At 42.6% G+C, this 15,199-nt stretch overlaps 1 protein-coding gene across 1 annotated transcript in view; it reads right to left on the reverse strand.

The window, feature by feature from the left end:
- Window positions 1-15,199, reverse strand: part of itpr3 (inositol 1,4,5-trisphosphate receptor, type 3) — a 459,677-nt gene that overhangs the window by 281,501 nt on the left and 162,977 nt on the right. Inside the window, exons 18-19 of the mRNA XM_049754123.2 lie at window positions 11,042-11,123; window positions 8,147-8,262 (exon numbers count right to left, since the gene is read on the reverse strand). Coding sequence (XP_049610080.1) covers window positions 8,147-8,262; window positions 11,042-11,123 — 198 coding nt within the window. The remainder of the gene's footprint in view (window positions 1-8,146; window positions 8,263-11,041; window positions 11,124-15,199) is intronic.

Genomic DNA, 15,199 nt, shown 5'->3' on the forward strand with positions numbered 1-15,199 from the left:
TCATCAACCTATCATGAACAGTACTGACAAATGCCTTTCCTTTCCAACTGGTCTGTTTAACAAACAAGCTGAAAATGAAGAACTTGATTTGAAAACATTTGATTACACTGATCATAAGGGATTTGACATAGAGAACAATATTGATCCTGTGAATAACTTCTTTATCAACTACAATCAAACGAACTGTAAATACTACACTGTAGAGCAATTTAGCGAGAATGTAGCAACAAATAGGGCAATGTCAATTATACATTTTAATAGTAGGAGCTTGAAAGCAAACATCTCTAAGATCAAACAATGTTTAAAAGATATGAATAATCTGTTTACTGTTATTGCAATATCTGAAACCTGGTTAAAGGAAGATCAGTCTGAAAAGATTGACATAGAGGGGTATGAGAGTTATACATTAAATAGGATGGTAAAAAGATGCGGAGGGGTTGCTCTATTCATAGACAAAAACTATAAAAATCAATACGAAAATGGTCTATGTCTGTGGTGATTATAATATAGATCTACTGAACCCACTTCAGCTGACTCCAATAACAGAGTTCATTAACTTAATGTACAGTATGAGTCTTTACCTTGCAATAACTCGTCCGACTAGAATCACATCTCACAGTGCCACTATAATTGATAATATATTTACAAATGTGATTGAAAAGAAAGTAAAAACTGGACTGATAATAAATGATTCAAGCGACCACCTGCCAGTGTTTGCGGTGATCCAGAACTGTACAAAGAAAAAAAAGGATGCTATAGCTTTTAAAATGTGTAGAATGAACTCTGGTAATTCAATTAACTCATTCAAAAATCCATCCATCCATCCATTTTCTGAACCGCTTAGTCCCCACGGGGGTCACGGGCGTGCTGGAGCCTATCCCAGCCGTCATCGGGCAGTAGGCGGGGGACACCCTGAACTGGTTGCCAGCCAATCGCAGGGCACACAGAGACAGACAACCAATCTCACTCACACTCACACCTAGGGACAATTTTGGAGTCTTCAATCGGCCTACCAAGCATGTTTTTGGAATGTGGGAGGAAACCGGAGTGCCCGGAGAAAACCCACGCGGGCCCGGGGAGAACATGCAAACTCCACACAGGGAGGGCCGGAGGTGGAATCGAACCCGCACCCTCCTAACTGTGAGGCGGACGTGCTACCCAGTGCGACACCGAGCCGCCCTTCATTCAAAAATGATCTTCTAAAACAAGACTGGAAAAAAGTATATGTGGGTGATGTAAATGAAGCCTACAACATATTCATGGCCATTATATCTGAACTTTATGATAAAAACTGTCCTCTTGTAAGGAAAGCAGTCAAACACAATTCAGTGGAAAAACCATGGCTGACAAAGGGAATCTTAAACGCTTGCAAGAAAAAAAACCTGTTATACAAAGATTTCCTAAAGATAACAACAAAAGAAGCTGAATTAAAATATAAGACCTATAAAAACAAATTGATCAAAATAATGAGAAACAGTAAAAGGAACTACTATAGCAAGAAACAGGAGGAAAACAAGAGTAACACAATAATAACATGGAAAGTGTTAAATGAAATTATTAAAAACAGAACTGGAAAGCCAGGATATCCTCCTTACTTTGTAAACAGTAACAATATAACTATAAATGAACTTGCAATGATTGCAGAGGAGTTTAATGATTACTATGTTGGTATTGGGCCTACTTTGGCGGAAGAAGTACCAAAAAAAGGGAGTACAAGTGACCTAATTAAGGATGTACCCATAGCCAAAAGTATGGTTCTAAGGGGAACGGATGAGACGGAAATAATAGAAATTGTTAGAGGATTTAAAGGTAAAAAGTCAACTGATTGTAATGGGATAGATATGTCACTTGTTAAAAATATTATTGAAAGTGTGGTGAAACCCCTAACACATATTTGCAACCAATCCCTGACAAATGGTGTTTTTCCGAGTGAAATGAAAACAGCTAAAATTATTCCGATATATAAAGCTGGGGACAAACACATATTCTCAAATTACAGGCCAATATCTTTACTCCCACAATTCTCCAAAATACTAGAAAAAATATTTTATAAAAGGCTTGATGATTTCATCACAAAACAAAATATTCTGTGTGACCCACAGTATGGATTTCGGAAAAATAGAACCACCACAATGGCTTTGTTAGATTTCGTAGCTGAAATAACAACAGCTATTGAAAATAAACGATATGCTGTAGGTGTCTTCTTGGATCTTAAGAAAGCTTTTGATACTGTAAATTATGAAATACTGTTAACAAAACTTGAGAGATATGGCATACAAGGTATGCCACTTACTTGGTTAAACAGTTATTTATCAAACAGGAATTATATGTTATTATATGTGCAATTAATGGACTTCAAATCAAAACTAAAGCAGGTAAAGTGTGGGGTTCCTCAGGGCTCAATATTAGGCCGATTGTTATTTATTTTGTATGTTACTGATATGTGCAAGGTCTCCAGGTTGGTTACTCAAGGCCGTAGTTTTTGCAGATGACACGAATCTGCTCTGTAGTGGGGATGACCTGGACCAACTACTGGATACTGTGGGTATTGAAATGGAAAAATTACAGAGTTGGTTTGACACAAATAAACTTACATTGGATTTAAGCAAAACAAGGTATATTATATTTGGAAACCGTCCGACAAACACAGACAAAATTCTTACAATAAATAATATAGAAATAGAAAGAATGAATGAAGTAAAATTTCTTGGAGTGCTAATAGGTAAAAATTTAAGTTGGAAACCACATATAATGTATATCAAATCAAAGATCTCAAAATCACTGGCAGTATTGTATAAAGTAAAAGATCTTATAAACCAAACATCATTATATTCCTTGTACTGCTCCTTCATACTCCCATACATTATGTACTGTGTGGAGGTGTGGGGCAACACATACAAAACAAACACAGATCCAATCTACATTCTACAAAAAAAGCAATATGACTGGTAAATAATGTTGATTACAGAGAACGATCTAACACTCTTTTTGTAAAACTGAATGCACTGAAATACAATGATCTAGTCGATTTTAAAACCATCCAACTCATGTACAAGATAAAAAATAATCAATTACCAAACAGTATCCAGAGGTTGTTTGAGTGGAGGGAAAGTACCTATTATTTAAGAGGAACACTTATGTTTAAAAGAGATTTGGTGAGAACAACTTTAAAGTTGCATTGTATAACAGCTAAAGGTGTGGAATTATGGAACACCAGCAGTGACGAACTAAAGAATTGTAGTACTTTACCTCAGTTTAAAAAAATTTATAAAGGCAAAATACTGATGGGATACCGTAACATGCTGTGAGGTGTTTAAACTGCTTTTGTATTTATCTAAAGGAGGTGTATGTATGTGTAAGTGTGTGTATGTATAATATATATATATATATATGTATGTATGTATGTGTGTGTATATGTGTGTGTATATGTATATATGTGTGTAGTATGTATGTATGTATGTATGTGTATATATGTGTGTATGTATGTATGTGTACATGCATGTATATATATATATATATATATATATATATATATATATATATATATATATATATATATATATATATATATATATATATATATATATGTATGTATATGTACGTGTATATGTGTATATGTGTATGTATGTACTATATGTACATACATATATATATATATATATCATATCTGAAAATGGACAAATCTTGACGGAATCAAGCAAACATGTGGTTACAAGGGGTAGAGTTAGATAAGCCTAGGCTTCTTCTACTCCCTTTTGAACAAATAAGATTTTATGATAAAGTGAAAATTTATAACACAATGTCTTTTTTTTCTTTTCTTTCTTTTCTATTGTACTATGGAGTTATTATTTTCAGTATTTTTTACTTTCTTTTCTTGTATTTCTTTAAATGTTCAAAATAAACAAATAAATAAATGCGGCGTGGCATGGAGGCAATCAGCCTGTGGCATTGCTGAGGTGTTATGGGTGCTTAGGATGCTTCAATAGCGGCCTTTAGCTCATTTGCATTGTTGGGTCTGGTGTCTTTCAGCTTCTTCTTCACAATACCCCACAAATTCTCTATGGGGTTCAGTCAGGGGAATTGGCAGGCCAATCGAGGACAGTAATACCATGGTCAGTACACCATTTACTGGTGGTTTTGGCACTGTGGGCAGGTGCCGGATCATGCAGGAAAATAAAATCATCATCTCCATAGAGCTTTTTAGCAGACGGAAGCATGTAGTGCTCTAAAATCTCTTGGTACACAGCTACATTTACTCTGGACTGGAAACACAGTGGACCAACACCAGCAGTTGACATGGCTACCCAAACGATCGCTGACTGTGGGAACTTCTCACTGGATTTAAAGCAACTTGTATTTTGCTCCTCTCCAGCCTTTCTTCAGATTCTGGCGCCAAATGAAATACAAAACTTGCTTTCGTCTGAAAAGAGGACTTTGGACCACTCTGCAACTGTCCAGTGCTTCTTTTCCATAGCCCAAGTCAGACGCTTCTTCTGTTGTCTTGAGTTCAGAAGTGGCTTGACCATGGGAATACGGCTATTGTAGCCCATTTCCCAGACACGTCTGTGAACAGTGGCTTTTGATACCTGGACTCCAGCTTCAGTCCACTGTGTTTGAAGCTCCCCCAAATTCTGGAAGCGACTCTTCTTCACAATGCTGTTAAGGCTGCGGTCATCTCTCTTGGTTCTACAGCGTTTCCTGCCACATTTCCCCCTTCCAACAGACTTTTTGTGGATGTGCTTTGAAACTGCACAGTGAACAGCTTGCTCTTTGAGAAATTTCTTTTTGTGTCTTACCCTCCTGATGAAGGGTGTCATTGATGGTCCTCTGGACAGCAGTCAGATCAGCAGTCTTCCCCATACTTGTGATTTAGTTTACTGAACCAAGCTGAGTGTTTTTCAAGGCTCAGGAAACCCTTGCAGGTGTTTCGAGTTAATTAGACGATTCAAGTGATTAGTCGAATACCCTACTAATATACTTTTTCACGACATTGTAATATTTTGATAGGACATTTGAGTTTTCTTAAGCAGTATGGCATAACAAGCAATATTAAAATAATAAAAGGCTTGCAATATTTCAGTTGATTAGCAATGAATCCTGAATGTATGACATTTTTGTTTTTTAATTGCATTACAGAAAAAAAAAAAATATATATATATATATATATATAAAAAAAAAAAAACCTTTTGCCTCACCCCCCGTGGGTGGTCTCTTTTTCCCTTCAAGCTCGGGTCCTCTACCAGAGGCCTGGGAGCTTGAGGGTTCTACGCAGTATCTTTGCTGTTCCTAGTACTGCACTTTTCTGGACTGAGATGTCAGATGTTTTTCCTGGGATCTGTTTCAGCCACTCCTCCAGTTTGGGGGTTACTGCCCCTAGTGCTCCAATGACCACAGGTACCACTGAAGTCTTAACTTTCCAGGTCTTCTCCAGCTCTTCTCTGAGCCCTTGATATTTCTCAAGTTTCTCATGTTCCTTTTTCCTAATGTTACCATCATTTGGGATGGCTATGTCAACCACAACGGCTTTCCTCTGCTCTTTGTCCACCACCACAATGTCCGGTTGGTTCGCCATTACCATTCTGTCTGTCTGGATCTGGAAGTCCCAGAGGATCTTGGCTTGGTCATTCTCTACCACCTTTGGAGGTGTTTCCCACTTGGATCTTGGGACTTCCAGTCCATACTCTGCACAGATGTTCCTGTACACTATTCCAGCTACTTGGTTATGGCGCTCCATGTATGCTTTACCTGCCAGAATCTTACACCCTGCAGTTATGTGCTGGATTGTCTCAGGACCTTCTTTGCACAATCTACACCTGGGGTCTTGTCTGGTGTGGTAGATTTGGGCCTCTATTGCTCTGGTGCTCAAGGCCTGTTCTTGTGCAGCCAGGATCAGTGCCTCTGTGCTGTCCTTCAGACCAGCTCTTTCTAGCCATTGGTAGGATTTCTGGATATCAGCTACTTCAGCTATGTTTCGGTGGTACATCCCATGTAGGGGCTTGTCCTCCCATGATGGTCCCTCCAGCACCTCATCTTCCTTTGATGCCCATTGTCTGAGACATTCACTGAGCACGTCATCCGTTGGGGCCTTATCCCTGATGTACTTATGGATCTTGGATGTTTCATCTTGGATCGTGGCTCTCACGCTCGCTAGTCCTCGGCCTCCTTCTTTACGGCTAGTGTACAGTCTCAGGGTGCTGGACTTGGGATGGAACCCTCCATGCATGGTTAGGAGCTTCCGTGTCTTGATATCTGTGGTCTGTAAATCTTCCTTTGGCCACCGTATGATTCCTGCAGGGTACCTGATTACTGGTAGGGCGTAGCTGTTAATGGCTAGGGACTTGTTCTTGCCATTGAGCTGACTTCTTAGGACTTGCCTTACTCGATGGAGGTATTTGGCTGTGGCTGCTTTCCTTGTTTCCTCGTCAAGGTTGCCATTTGCCTGTGGAATTCCAAGGTATTTGTAGCTGTCCTCAATGTCTGCTATTGTTCCTTCTGGGAGTGAGACCCCCTCTGTGTGGATTACCTTTCCTCTTTTAGTCACCATGCGGCCACATTTCTCAAGTCCGAATGACATTCCGATGTCAGAGCTGTAGATCCTGGTAGTGTGGATCAGGGAGTCAATGTCCCGCTCGTTCTTAGCGTACAGCTTTATGTCATCCATGTAGAGGAGGTGGCTGATGGTGGCCCCATTCCTGAGTTGGTATCCATAGCCCGTCTTGTTGATTATTTGGCTGAGGGGGTTCAGTCCTATACAGAACAGCATTGGGGACAGAGCGTCTCCTTGGTATATACCACATTTGATGGTCACGTGTGCAAGTGGCTTGCCATTGGCTTCAAGTGTGGTTTTCCACTGTTTCATCGAGTTGGCGAGATGCGAGAATATATATATATATATATATATATATATATATATATATATATATATATATATATATATATACGTATATGTATATATACGCCTCCCCTGCCATCATGAAAAGGGGAAAAACTAATTAAATTGTTTTTATTATAAAGCCATTTTCCTTTTAATCTCAATAATTTTGTATCATTTTGAACCAAAAGCGCTGAATTTTTATAATTGTTTTAAAACCGAAGACGATTTGCTCGGAGGAGCCAACTTCCTGTCTAGCCTCATTTGAGGATTGCGTAATCACACGGCTGCCTATGTTGACAGGCTATGCAGTTAGATAGAACTGCTCTCTGTCTTTGTCGCTGTTTAAGTGTTCTAACACTGTGGCTATATTAACTAATTTCCGTAGTTAAGCTGATGTATTGAATATCTAGTGTGTTTTGTCATCTGTCTGTAACGTCGTATTTCTTAAGATGAACAAAACGGCTTTGAAAAGAGACTACGAAAGGAGGCTACGAAAAATGGTTCTCCAGCCTTATGGCAGGGGGTGCTAGTGATCCCGGTATGCTTAAGGCGCCTACCTGTAGAATAAGAGATCTCCAGTTCAAATTTACAGTGAGCAACTGAGGAGCAGTCGTTCATTTTTTTACGTTCGGGTTCCACCCCCCCACCCCGTTTTTACATTTCGTTTTACAATGGAGGATTAAATATCCAAACGATTTTCAATTATGAATTTTCGGTGGAAGCAGGAGGTCATTAGTAAAGGAAGAGCAACTCCGGAGTTAAAAGGTTTGATTCGGACAACGGGACTTCGGAACGGAGTGGTACGCACGATCAAAAACAAGTTTTTGATTCCATGTGCTTTGAGGAGTGTTTTTATGTGTTTTAATTAAAATAGTTCAAATTAAATAATAAATAAGCCACACTAGAGAAGCGTTCCCCAACCTTTTTTGTGACACGGTTAGGTGCTGGACAATTTTTCAGACAGGGGGGGGGGTGACGTCAGTGCGTCCCCAGTCATGAACCTCACCGCACGTCACTGATATATATACACATACGCACCAACCCACGCACGCGCACGCACACATACACAAATACATATGTAATCAGCTGTTTTTGCACTCATAAACCTGTCTTGTGACTGGATTATTATTATTGTAGTTCACGGTTATAACACTACGGGTTTGGGAAATCAAGATCAGTTTTTGGGAGCTGGAAACATAACACTCTTCGATTATTGGAAAAAATAAGAACACTATTTAATGAAAACGTTTTTTGGGAGACTTGAGAGCTGACCTGTAATAGGTAAGTACGTTCTCGTCATGGGCATTGCCTTGACGGGCCTCCTGAGCGAGCTGCCTTATGCTCTTCTCCTGCTTCTCATTGATCTTGTCAGCCCACACCAGCCACACCTACAAGAAACAAATATCTTATTTGGAGCACATAATGGATTCAGCAGCAGGGGTAGGAAAGCTGAAAATATTTTTCTTTACTTCACTTTGCAACCAGTAAATGTATCTCAGGGTGGGGCTTTTTCTAAGAGCATGTTCAAGACCTACCGTTTCAGTTGAGCTTTTAGTATATTCTAATATTTTTATTATTTTTAAAATTTATTTTTTGTAGATTCATTGCAAGCCTTCTCTATGTCCATTTTGAACACTGGTTTGAAGACCCATTTTTAAAATGAAAAATTAAGAAGAAGACGAAGTAGGGTTACAGAGTGTCTTATAAGTCTCATAACTCATAAATCTCCTTGGGGTATTTCCCATTGACGCCTCAGAATTTAAAATTCTATGATTAATTTTAAATTACCAGGCCTGAATGTGGGGCTCTAAGTGGCCGGGCCTTCGCCAATGGCACAGCCCGAAAAGGAAACGTGGGTCCCCCTTCCCATGGGCTCACCCCCTGTGGGAGGGGCCAAAGGGGTCGGGTGCGTAGTGAGCTCGGCGGTGGCCAAGGGCGGGAACCTTGTCGGTCCGATCCCTGGCTGCAGAAGCTGGCTCTTGGGACATGAAATGTCACCTCTCTGGCTGGAAAGGAGCCCGAGCTGGTGTGCGAAGCAGAAAAGTTCCGACTAGACATAGTCCACACACAGTTTAGGTTCCGGTACAAGCCCTCTGCCAGCTGGACTCTCTTCCACTCTGGAGTTGCCCATGCTAAGAGGCATCGAGCAGGTGTGGGCCTACTTATTGCCCCCCGGCTGGGCGCCTGCACATTGGGGTTCACCCCAGTGAACGAGAGGGTAGCCTCCCTCCGCCTTCGGGTGGGGGGGACGGGTCCTGAATATTGTTTTGTGCCTATGCACCGAACAGCAGCTCAGAGTACCTACCCTTTTTGGGGTCCTTAGAGGAAGTGCTGGAGAGCGCTCCTTCAGGGAACTCCATCGTTCTCCTGGGTGACTCCAATGCTCACGCGGGCAATGACAGTGAGACCTGGAAGGGCGTGATTGGGAGGAACGGCCCCCCCTTATCTGAACCCGAGTGATGTGCTGTTGTTGGACATCTGTGCGCGTCACACATTGTCAATAATGAACACCATGTTCAAACATAAGGGTGTCAATGTGTACACCTGGCATCAGGACACACTAGGCCGCAGTTCGATGATCGACTTTGTAGTCGTGTCATCGGATTTTTGGACGCATGTTTTGGACACTCGGGTGAAGAGAGGGGCGGAGCTGCCAACTGATCACCACCTGTTCGTGGGATGGCTGCGATGGTGGGGGAAGATGCCGGTCCGACCTGGCAGACCCAAACGTACTGTGAGGGTCTGCTGGGAACGTCTGGCAGAATCCCCTGTCAGGAAGAGCTTCAACTCCCACCTCCGGCAGAGCTATTCCCACGTCCCGGAGGAAGCGGGGGACATTGAGTCCAAGTGGACCATGTTCCGTGCCTCCATTGTTGAGGCAGCTGCCGAAGCTGTGGCCGTACGGTGGTCGGTGACTGTCGTGGTGGCAATCCGGTAAGGGATGCTGTCAAGCTAAATAAGGAGTCCGACTGGGCTGTTTTGGCCTGTGGGAGTCCGGAGGCAGCCGACAGGTACCGGCCAAGCGGAACGCGGCTTCGGCGGTTGCTGAGGTAAAAACCCGGGCGTGGAAGGAGTTTGGCAAGTATCATCGATGCCAGAGTTCGGTCTGCATTTCCGGCAGTAAGTCAGATTCGTTCCCAGTGAGGGTTGGACTCCGCCAACGCTGCCCTTTGTCGCCGGTTCTGTTCATGACTTTTATGGACAGAATTTCTAGGCGCAGCCGAGGCGTTTAGGGTGTCCGGTCTGGGGACCTCAGCATTGCGTCTCTACTTTTTACAGACGACGTGGTGCTGTTGGCGTCTTCAAGCCGTGATCTCCAGCTTTCACTGAAGCGGTTCGCAGCCGAGCGTGGAGTGGTTGGGATTAGGGTCAGCACCTCCAAATCTGAGTCCATGGACCTTGGTCGGAAAACGGTGGAATGCCCTCTCCGGATCGGGGATGAGATCCTGCACCAAGTGGAGGAGTTAAAGTATCTTGGGGTCTTGTTCACAAGCAAGGGCAGGATGGAGCATGAGATCGACAGGCGGATCGGTGCAGCGTCGGCTGTAATGCGGACTCTGTACTGGTCCGTCGTGGTGAAAAGAGAGCTCACCCAAAAGGCAAAGGTCTCAATTTACCGGTCGATCTACGCGCCTACCCTCACCTATGATCACGAGCTATGGGTCATGACCGAAAGAACGAGATCCCGGATACAAGCGGCCGAAATGAGTTTTCTCTGTAGGGTGTCCGGGTTCTCCCTTAGAGATAGGGTGAGAAGCTCGGTCATCCGGGAGAGCCTCGGAGTACAACCGCTGCTCCTCCACGTTGAGAGGAGCCAGATGAGGTGGCTCGGGCATCTCATCAGGATATCTCCTGGACGCCTCCCTGGGGAGGTGTTCCGGGCATCTCCTACCGGCAGGAGACCCTGTGGACAACCCAGGACGCGCTGGAGAGACTATGTCTCTCAGGTGGCCTGGGAACGTCTTGGTATCCCCCAGGATGAGCTGGATAAAGTGGCTGGGGAGAGGGAAGTCTGGGAGTCCATCCTAAAGCTGCTGCCCCCGCGACACAATCCCGGATAAGCGGAAGAAGATGGATATCCATCTATCCATGGATGGATGATTAAAGTGTCTGTGATTAAAGATTCATTGATTGAATAATAAATGTGTCTAGGAAAACTTTTATTACCTCATCTTCATCTACATAGTCGTCAATTTCCATATGCTGCGTGGGGATTTCAACAGGGGCCACATCTTTAGGCACCCGCCGTCTGCAATCAAACAAAGTCAACAGAAATTGCTGACGGCGTGGCATTCTTATCTTTTATAGTTAAAAGAAAATATTTAAATTAAACTTCAGTGTGAAATGTAAAACTAATAAACACCTTCCAATCCCCTAGAAGTTGATTTTTTGGCACGTACGGCATCTGGCTACCTGTTTACCTAATATGCTTTTAGTACATGTCAAGACATTGTTCTGAAGACAACCGAATAGTTCTACTATGGCAGGATTAACACTTAGTTATATCCAGTTAGCTGTGTAATTTTGAAATTGATGATTCTGGCTCTTCAATTTAATTCCAATTCCTAACGATTGTTGATTCAGATTTTTAACCCCCCCCCAAAAAAAAAAAATATATATATATATATACATATATATATATATGTTAATGATTCTAATCTACATTCCAACATAATCATATGATCACAATAATTTGTCAACCCTAACACTAACCTATAACATATTAATTGTTTTCAAGCCTTCTTATCTCGTTGACCTCGTTATACCATATGTCCTTTGTTCACAAAACGCTTTTAGTGGTCCAAAAAGACGTCCGCAGGCATAAGAGCATTTTCTATTCGGGCTCCCAGGCTTTGGAATGCCCTACCCACAATAATCAGAGCTTGCCATATTTTCCGGACTATAAGTTGCAGTTTTTTTCATAGTTTGGCCGGGGATACGACTTATACTCATGATCAACTTGTGTGAGAAATTATTAACACATTATATCATTCCACTTGTTATTTTCACACTAAACCGCAAGAGGGCACTCTAGCCCTGTGGAATAATTGGAACTGCAACTGGCAATGAGTCTGAGGTAAGCGACATAGAAGAGGAAGTGCCGCACCTTGGACTTCCGGAGTTAGCGGAGTCGTTTAAAAGTTACACAATTAATGAAGATGTCATTGGATTTAGTGATTTGGAGTGACACTGATGGTTTGGTAAACTTGTTAGCATGTTATTTATGCTATTGTTATTTGAATAACTCTTAATATGTTAACATACCAGGCATGTTCTCAGTGTGTTGTTTATATACACAGGCAATCAGAAAATCCAGTCACCCATTTTCTGTATGAATTTGCATCGTGTCTCTCTGATGCAAAACAATTCTAGAAAACAGTCAAATCCATGGAAAGTAAACTGACACCTTCCCATTTCCCCTGCACTTTGACTTTTGGTGACACTTGTTACTGATAAGTTTCTTAGAGCCTCTCTTTCAAGTCAACATTTTGTTAATTCAGCTCGTAACCTCCCAGTCATGCCCCCCACTGCTGCCCTTTTACATTCAACTATGTTTTCCAGCCCTGTGACTTTTTCTTTTAGATCCATCCTGACCTCAGAGGTTTTAGAGGAATTCTCCACGCTGGAAAATAATAAGTCGGTCGGTTACGACAGGCTGGACCCAAGATTTTTAAAATTTGCTGCTCCCATCGTTGCTGCCCCCATCTCGTGGCACTTTAACATGTCCCTGGAGTTGTATGTCCTCCCTCCAGACTGAAAACCTGCATTGATTTTTCCACTCTTTAAAGGTGGTTCTGGCTATGGCTAACTGTTATAGACCTATTTCCATCCTGCCCTGCTTGGCTAAGGTCTAAGAAAAACTGGTTCACAAACAGCTTGGTCTTTTTTTGGGCCTCAAACAACTTCCTGTCTGAACTGCAGTCTGGGTTCCGGCCTGGCTATGGATGCACAATAGCTAATCTGAAGGTCCTATACCAGGGGTCGGCAAGCCGCGGCTCCAGAGCCGCATCCCACTAGCGGCTCCCTGGAGCTTTGGCAAAAATGCGTGAAAATGGAAAAATATTTTGTTGTTTTTTTGTTGTTGGTTTTTAAATATGTTTTTTAGATGGTAATCATGACACAAACATTCTTATGCTGTAAAAATGTATGTAGTTGTAAATATATTAAAAATACAGAATTTCAGATTGGCGCCAAATAGCAAAATTGTGTCATAGCCTGCGACACAGAACAGGCGAGTTGTAAACAGGTGTGTGAGTAATGGGCCATGGATTCAAAAGGCAAAAAGAGAAAGATTACAGATGAGAACAGTGGGTTTAAGAAAGAATGGACTGAACTATTTGCTTTCATTGCCAATGCTGACAAGTTGTCAAATAACAAGAAGAGCAATTTGGAGCGGCATTTTCAGCTAAAGTATGCTAAATTTGCTGCCGATCACCCAGTTGGAACTGAGAGGAAAGATGCAATTGCAGTGCTGGTGGAGAAATTTGAGGACCGAAAAAAGAGTTTCAAGAAGTGGATTGCATCTCCAAACTCTACTCCTGCCGCAAGTTTTGTTGCAGCCCGGAAGATAATAAAGCGCGGAAAAAGATTCACCGATGGCGAGCACATGTAGGATTCATTCATTAAAATATCAGAGTGCCTATTTTCGGACTTCAAAAACAAAACCAAGATCATTCAGAAAATTGAAGACATGCCTCTCTCCACAAAAACAGTGACGGAAAGGGTAATTAAAATGGCAAACAATATCACCGATCAGCAAATCAAGGACATCAATTCAGCTCCAGCTTTCTCAATTGCCTGTGATGAATCATGTAACGTGACCGATATCGAACAGACAGCTCGGCTATGCAGGTGCGAGAACTCTAATGGGCCGCAAGAAGAAATGATCGAATTGGCGCCACTAAAAGGCCGAACACGGGGTGAGAACATCTGCGAGGCTGTGCTGCAGTGTTTAAAAGATAGAGATACACACTGACCACCTGATTTTAGTCGTGACAGACGGCGCACTACGAGAGGGTCGCAAAAGGGGTTTGTATTGGATCGAAATCTGCTGCCTTTCCATTGAATATTGCATCAAGAGGCTGTGTGCACAAACATTTCCACCTTATGAAAGGCTTTTAGAGTTTTGCGGCTCCAGACAGATATGGTTTTTTTTTTTTTTTTGGGACCGATATGGTTCTTTGAGCATTTTAGGTTGCCGACCCCTTATCACTTCCCTAGACTCCAGATTTGTGTTGCTGCCTTCATCGACCTGACCAAGGCCTTCGATTCCGTCATCCATTCCATCCTCCTGCAGAGGCTCTCAAGTATTGGCCTGTCATCACACACATGTTGTTCACACACTGGCGCTGTTCTCTATTTACATTACTGATGTACTCAAGTATGCCAGCAGTTCGAAGATCCACCTTTATGCTGATGACACTATCCTATACTCTGAAGGCCCTTTTCTCCATTCTGCAGCATCCTCACTACAACTTAGTTTCAGCTCCGTTGAACAATATTTCTCCATCTCCTTCTTAACACAAAGAAAACAAAATGCATCATTTTTAACTGGTCTCGTGCTCCGACCACTGCCCCTAAAATCTTTTGCGCATATGGCATTGAACTCGAGTTTGTAAATCGTTACAAATATCTCCTATGGTTGGACTCGTCCCTTTCCTTCACTACACACATAAAACACCTACAGTCAAAAGTTAAATCTCGTCTTCGCTTCCTCTATCGCAATAAGGTCACCTTCACCCGTGCAGCTAGACACTCTCTCGCCACAATGACCATCCTGCCCATTTTTGATTATGGCGACACCAGTGACGTGCAGTGAGGTTCATGACTGGGGAGGCACTGACGTCTCATTTGCCTGACCCACTGTGTTACGAGATGCCTGCACGACACGAGCTCGCTGACCAGCTCGTCATTTTAAAATGTAAATATGCAACAGCTCCGCTCTGCTCTTGCCGTGCTGACTGGCTGTCGCGCCCCCGCTGCCCAGTGCGAGGGCATCCGCACAAGACTTATTAGAATTTTATGACAAACAGGACGATCTGATCAGGAGTGACAAGCAGACACGGAGTTCTACTCCGCTTGTCAACCGAGAAGTGGATACCTGATAGTATGTGTGTAATGAAGTGCAAGTCTGAGGTGCGCAGACGGAGTGAAGAAAGTGCGGGAGGCTGAAATAAAATGTTGTTAGAACTGCTAAGCCAATCCACTGCAAGGACACAGATCAACATGTTCCCATTGGCCATTAGTGTCATATGGGCAGAAAAAGCCCTGCACTCCAAGTGACACTGCAATAAGCCACGACCATCTCTGATGGTGTAGAGGTGC

This window comes from Syngnathus scovelli, chromosome 2 (assembly GCF_024217435.2).
Source record: "Syngnathus scovelli strain Florida chromosome 2, RoL_Ssco_1.2, whole genome shotgun sequence".
Taxonomy (NCBI): Eukaryota; Metazoa; Chordata; class Actinopteri; order Syngnathiformes; family Syngnathidae; genus Syngnathus; species Syngnathus scovelli.